The 6,944-nt window shown below is 39.7% G+C and overlaps 1 protein-coding gene across 4 annotated transcripts in view; it reads left to right on the forward strand.

Annotated features, from left to right (window-relative positions):
* The window catches only part of LOC100603747 (SH3 domain-binding glutamic acid-rich protein), a 70,207-nt gene extending 64,407 nt beyond the window's left edge, over nucleotides 1–5,800 (forward strand). For all 4 annotated transcript variants that reach the window (XM_030806108.1, XM_030806109.1, XM_030806107.1 and 1 more), the window contains 2 exons: nucleotides 1,969–2,098; nucleotides 5,382–5,800. In XM_030806108.1, the coding sequence (XP_030661968.1) occupies nucleotides 1,969–2,064 (96 nt within the window). In that variant the 3' untranslated portion in view covers nucleotides 2,065–2,098; nucleotides 5,382–5,800. The remainder of the gene's footprint in view (nucleotides 1–1,968; nucleotides 2,099–5,381) is intronic.
* Nucleotides 5,801–6,944: the final 1,144 nt, after the last annotated feature.

Genomic DNA, 6,944 nt, shown 5'->3' on the forward strand with positions numbered 1-6,944 from the left:
GTCCTTTTCCACCCTGTTGAATGCACTGGCTTTAGGAATCCTGCATGGTGGTTAGTGGTGTTTTCATTGAGGGAGGGATTCCTACCTATGTTTACGTTTTTGAACATCTTTGAATTAATCACTTTATTTTCTTGTTGTTGTTTTTTGTTTTTTTTTTTTTTTTTTTTTTTTTTTGAGACAGAGTCTCACTCTGTTGCCCAGGCTGGAGTTGGTGTGATCTCAGCTCACTGCAACCTCCGCCTCCTGGGTTCAAGCGATTCTCCTGTCTCAGCCTTCTGAGTAGCTGGAATTACAGGCACGTGTCACCACACCTGGCTAATTTTTGTATTTTTAGTAGAGATGGAGTTTCACCATGTTGGCCAGGCTAGTCTCAAACTCTTGACCCCAAGTGATCCACCCACCTCGGCCTGCCAAAGTGCTGGGATTACAGGCATGAACCACTTCAATGGGGCTGGATTAATCACTTTAAAATGCTAGAGAACTAACTTAAAATTGTGACCACAAGGGTAGGGAGAATAATTTACTAAGTTACATGTATTGTCTAGATGTTTCAGCACAAGGTCATCAACATTAAAGAGGGTCCCAAATGTCAAAAGAAATCCCCCCAAAGAAACTTTCGTTAACTTTTGAAATGACAAAATTCATGATCATTATAGAAAATTTAAAAAATGCAGATAGAAGAGGAAAATGAACATAGCTTTTAACCGTCATTACCCAGAGATAACCATTGTAGCCATACACACACACACACACACACACACACACACAATCAATTTGTGATGAATACTCTTGTCTCCTTTTTTTTCATGGAATGTGTTTATATTTGGGGAGGTAGTAAGTATAGATCTGCTTCATTATTTTAAATGCTAATATATCAAACCAACCCCTCTTCTTAGACCTAAAGATTATTTCTAGTGTATTCTACACCATGATTTCTCAATATTTATATCTTTCCAATAATTATTTCTTTTGTTTCTCTCTTGCTAGGCCAGCTTCAAAATAGAATTTTAAAAATAAGATAAAAACATACTGTTAATTTGGAAGAAATTCCAGATTATATATGTAGGTTGCTGATAACTTTTGCTTTAAGAAATTAGCTTGTTACAAGAAAATATAACCAACTTGTGCATTTAACAGCTCATCCTTTCTGACAAAATTCGATTTGCTGATTCTTTCTGTATTTTATTCTTCTAACTGTGTATATATATATATACACATGGTATATATATGTGTGTGTATATATATATATATATACCTTCTGAATTTGTACAGGTTATTTGCTGAGAGTCATTTGTTAATATGAGTGGAGACTGTATGCTTAGGAAGGATTATAAAACCTGTTAGAATTAACATGTCATTCTAAAGCACCATTCCAAATTGAGGAGTCTGTGTTTAGAAGGATGATGTTTTTGTGTGTATGTGTGTGTGGTATGTGTGGTGTGGTGTATGTGTGATGTATGTGTATTTGTGTGAGGTATATGGTGTGTGGTGTGTTTGGTGTGTGTGTGGTGTGTGTGTGATGTGTGTGGTATGGTGTATATGTGTGGTGTGAAGGGTGTGTGTATGTGTGGTGTGGTGTATGTGTGATATATTGTATGTACATTTGTGTATGGTATATGTGATGTGTGTAGTGTGTGTGGTCTGGTGTGTGGTATTTGTGTGGTGTGTATGTGTGTGTTTGTGGATGTGTGTCTGGGTGGTGTGTGTGGGGGTGTGTGTGCTGTGTGTCATGTGTGTGTTTCTGTGGTGTGTGTGTGTTTGGGCGGTATGTGTGTGGGGTGTGTGTGTGGCATATGTGTGGCATGTGTGGTGTGTGTATTTGTGTGGTGTGTGTGTTTGGTGTGTTTGTGTGTTGTGTGGTGGGGTGTGGGAGGCTTTGACCTCTAGTCCAGCATTTTACAGTCTTTTTCTCACTGTATCCTTGGCCCTTGTGCTTCTTAATATTAATGTAATTTTCGTTAAAATAAGACGGAGGAAATAACCACGGAGGGTGTGGAAGGGGAAGCCAAGGAGGAGGAGGAAGCTGCAGAAGGAGAAGAGCCTGGAGAAGACGAAGATTCCTAGGCCTTTTCACACTTCATTTCTTCCACTTCTCCAGGTAGCTACAGGATTCTGGGGTGGAAAAGCTGCTAGTTACCGTACTGTATGCTATCTGCGGCATGTTTTGATTAGTAACAGGAGAAAGGGAATTCCAATTCAAGGCTGTCTGTCTCCTTCCAAAGCCCTGGTCTGCACACCTTTCTGGCAGGGTCCAGCTCCTTTCTAGAGCCGCGGGGCTGCTGACCTTTCGTGGGTCTGTTTCTTGCGCACTAGGGCACAGAAGGCTATGGTTGATGGGATTTCTAGGAAAAAGTGCACCTTTGATGCAGGGAAGAGTTTTGTTTTGCATTTACTTCCCCTTCTTCCTCTATATAAACTTTATTTGAGAGAAGATACAGCAAGTGTCCTTTTATCAGCATTCTATAACCTCAACCCCTCCACCAACCACATGTACAACTATAGGGGGGTGACTACTGATGTTCAGAATGATGGCAATAAATTATAACCTTAAAAAATCACAAAGCTGCTGTTGAGTCATGAAAGAAGATTATTGCTGCCACAGGTTTAGTCGTAAGTGCTTGATACTCCATTTCCATTTCTATTAACCATAACGCTCCTCTAGAAACACCGGGGGACATGGTGAAGTTCCTTTAGGTATCTTTGACAAGTAAGCTCTTGCTGCCTTCTGGTTTTAAACTTCCCTTGATGATGGAAAATAATTATGTAATTCTTACTAGTTTGATAAGTGCCACATATTAATGAACATTTATTAAGTGTTAATAAGACAATAGAATCTGATGATGGATCTTGAGGACACGGGCGAATGCTTAAATATTGTGAGCCACACAGATAGGACAGTATGTGTGAAAACCCCTAGAGACATGAAGTGCGTTAGCCGGGCAGGGTGGCTCATGCCTGTGGTCCCAGTTACCCGGGAGGCTGAAGCATGAAAATCACTTGAACCGGGGAGGCGGAGGTTGCAGTGAGCCAAGATTGCACCACTGCACTCCAGCCTGGGTGACAGAGCAAGACTCGGTCTCCAAAACAAAAACAAAAACAAAACAAAAGACATTAATTGCTATAAAAATATCTGTTTTTTCCTGATATTTGGCAAATACCTAGGTACATGTTGTATTATTACTAATATGATTGGCTTTGCAACTGAATTTGAGGTGGTAGTTTATTCTCTAGGGCAGCATTGCTCATGGTTTTGCTCTGGAGCTATAAGGGTTTTTAAAAAATTAAAAAAAATGTTAGTCTTTTTATCTCCCATATTATACCTCCATTGAAAATTAAGACGGCTTTTTGGGCTGTTACTCTCAGGAGATAATGGTAGAATATGCACTCATTATTCTCTAAATGAGTGACACTTACCAAACCAGTAAGAATTACATAATTATTTTCCATCGTCAATAGAAGTTTAAAATTATAAGGCAGCAAACGCTTACTTGTCAAAGATACCTAAAGTGACTTCACCATGTTCCCCAGGCAGGTCTCCAGTTAAAGTCTATGATAAGAAATGGTGTCTGTACAAAGAAGGGTGGATAGAAGGTTTATTTGGAGAAGGAAGAAGAAATCTTTGGTGCTCTTTAAAAATTGGCTGACAAATAGCAATGCTCTTTGCACCAAAGGCCAATTTGAATAGTAGGGACGTCCCTTCTTAATAGACTTATATAAAAAAAGCTAATATAAAAAGCACTTAATCTATTTTTAGAGCATCTTGGAGCTAGTGAGAGTGGCCATCACACTTTGTTATTGGACCATAAAGGTTTTGTCGTTCATTTGCTTGAGTGAGAAAGTGAGTCTAGCCCATGATTTGATGTCTCTCTAGGGAGTTTCTTTCATGCTCTGGACCCACAGACTTCTACTTTAAAACCCTCTGCTTGCCACTTGGTTACAATTCCATTTCTAAGGAGTGGGTTGGGACTCAGTTTTGAAAAAAAGAAAACTGGCAAGCTTAAGATATTCTACTTGAAGAATGATAGAAAATGAAAATATGATGATATTTATCCTCATACCAGAAACAAAACAAAGCAAAACCCACAGTAACAGACTCGTTGGTCCTGTTTAAATCCATGTCTGTTCACTCAGCTTGGAAAGTTCTTTAAAAATTGTGCAGTTTTAATGTGATAATTATAAAGAAATATTGGATGTGAAATGGCACAGCCGAGAGAGAATCTTTAATGTAGACAGATGGCTTCTTTATAGGCCATTTCCAAAAAAGAAAGAAAAAAAGGCAAGTTACAGTTGTGGCTAGCACATTCTGCCTGTTTCTCTGATGGGTTCTAGTTTGGAATCCAGTCCCTAGTAGTCTGTTGTGAGGTCAAAATGCCTGACAGTGAAGGAGTAAACCAGGCAGCACCCTAAATCCCAGCCACTGACTCCCGAAGAGAGTCAATAGCCTTTAAAATGCGACATGATGATGCAGTCAGGTGTTCTGCAAACGATTTGGCTTCCAAAAACAAACCCATCTCATAACTCATAGATTATCCACGCATTTTATTTGAAAAGACGATTTCAGACAGAACAAGGCAATGAATGGAACTATGAAAGAATTCTCATTTCCCATAGTTGAAGTTGGAGTCAGAATCTATTATTATTATTATTATTATTATTTTATTTTTTTTTTTTTTTGAGACAGGGTCTCACTCTGTCACCCAGGCTGGAGTGCACTGGTGAGGTCATGGCTCACTGCAGCTTTGACCTCCTTGGTCTCAGGTGATCCTCCCACCTCAGCCTCTTGAGTCGCTGGGATTACAGGCATGCACCACTATGCCTGGCTAATTTTTGTATTTTTTGTAGAGATGGGGTTTTGCCATGCTGCCTAGGCTGGTCTCGAACTCTTAGGCTCAAGTGATCTGCCCACCTTGGCCTCCCAAAGTGTTGGCGTTACAAGCATGAGCCACCACATCTGACCTAGAATCTAAATTGATGTTTGAGTCCCAGGGCAAATAATGTCCAATATGAGACTGGATTCTACCTCCCCACAGCTTGCCACTTAATACCTTCCTCTGGTGTAGCCATGAACCATTTAGAGCTCCCCCTCTAGGACCAAGCTGTCAATTCAGCCTATTTTCCATGAAAACACAGTGGGAAATTGTAATTGAAGATGTTGACTTCCTTATGGTGTTTGATATGTGTTTGTGTAGAGAAAGGATATAAATCTAGCTTAGTTTTCCATGAGACAAATTCCCTTTCCTCTCAGTGGGGAGCAAATGATGACTAGTGGTTTATAGAATAAAAGGCAACACTTTCCTCTATTGTATGTTAAGTGATGAAGATTGTGGTGAATACTCTGTGTCTTTCTCTAGTCTTTCCCTAATATTTGCCTTTTCTTTTAGAAAATGGAAGCTATGAAGCAACATTTTAAATGTCTCTCCCCAAACCAAACTCAGCAGAATACTTTGGCTTGAAGCTGGCACACCCAGGGTTCACTGAGGACTTGTGCTGCCTGACCTGGTTAGATGTACATGGATGTATCTCCCAAATCATACGAAATTAAATGTGAAGACAGTTTATGCATACCTTCATGTGCCTGACAGTCTTGGCTTTTGAAGATTTTTTTTTCTTTTTTGCTCTGCATAGCTAGACCATCTTATTAATAATACTCTGAAAAAATGATTTCAAGGCATGGAAGTTCTCTGTGATACAACGATAGTATTTCTTCAGATGCGCCTTATGCTACTTATCTCAGAAACAGGTTTTAAAATGAAGTGCTTTCCAGAGAACCGTCATATAAATAAAGATTAATAGAAAAATATCTTGTCCCAAGGAGGATCATTTCATTATTTATAGTCTCTGCTTGCATATGCCTGAACTCCGTCTGTCTGTTGCCAAGTCTAAATCTTCAGCAGCACTTTTCTGTCTGCGTTGGGATCGATGTCTTTTATTGCACTGATTATTTGGTCCATGTTTTCAGATTGCATTGATTGTCTCATTACGTCGTATATTTTTTTTTTTTTTTATTACACACACGCTGTGCGTATCATCTTTGAAGCCTTATCTAACTGTAACTTTATCATCCACTTGTGTGGGGATGATGGTAAGGAGGGATGATATTAAGGACAGAAATTTGCAACCCAGTGCCCTTTACACGTTTCTGAGCTGAAGGGAGTGGCTGCTTCTGTTTCTCCTGCTGTTGATTGATTTGTAGCCATGGCTGCGGAGACGGGTCCTGTAATTTTTCTTCCTGATGGCCAGGAGTGCGTGTTCACCTACAGCTGATCCAGCTCCAATGACTTGTACACCAGGTAAGTTTGATAGCATTTCTCTGCTCACCTGCCCGCCTCAGTTTACTGTAGATATTTTTTCTTCCTTGTAAGATTTTGTTGATATTCCCCCTGCTACCTCCCTGCTTATGTGCGATTCCTTGTGTTTTTGCAGCCAGTGTTGCTCCTGTATTGTCAGAGGGGCTCATCTCCTTGCTGTGCTCTTTTCCTATTTCATGTTAATTACGGCAGTTCAACGGGGTGGCTGTAAACTTTCCCCTCTGGAGTCTGCCTCCTGATTTTGCAGCAGAGTCTGTTGGTGTTATTTCAAAGTGTATTCTGCAGTTGCAGAAGTCTCGTGGCTGTCGTGAACTCTGGGAAACGGCTCTGTTCTTGTTACCCTAGTAACAAAAAAAGGCATTTTGAATAGAATTAGGTTATTTTGTTTCCAATCATTGAAGTAGTCTGCGTTAAAAACATTTCTCCCTTTGCTTAAGGTAAAAGACCACAGTAAAATGGAAATTCATATAATTGAAAATTAATTTCTACTTTTAATTTCATTGCACTAAATTATGCCCTATCTAAAAAGCTTGCATAATTTTTACAACACCCCCCTACACAAATAGGTCTTAACTTTCTTCTTCTTGCTCAGGGCTGACTTTTCTCTCTTTCGTGGCAGAGTAGGATGGAGATAGA

Source organism: Nomascus leucogenys, chromosome 25 (genome assembly GCF_006542625.1).
Source record: "Nomascus leucogenys isolate Asia chromosome 25, Asia_NLE_v1, whole genome shotgun sequence".
In the NCBI taxonomy this organism is placed as follows: domain Eukaryota; kingdom Metazoa; phylum Chordata; class Mammalia; order Primates; family Hylobatidae; genus Nomascus; species Nomascus leucogenys.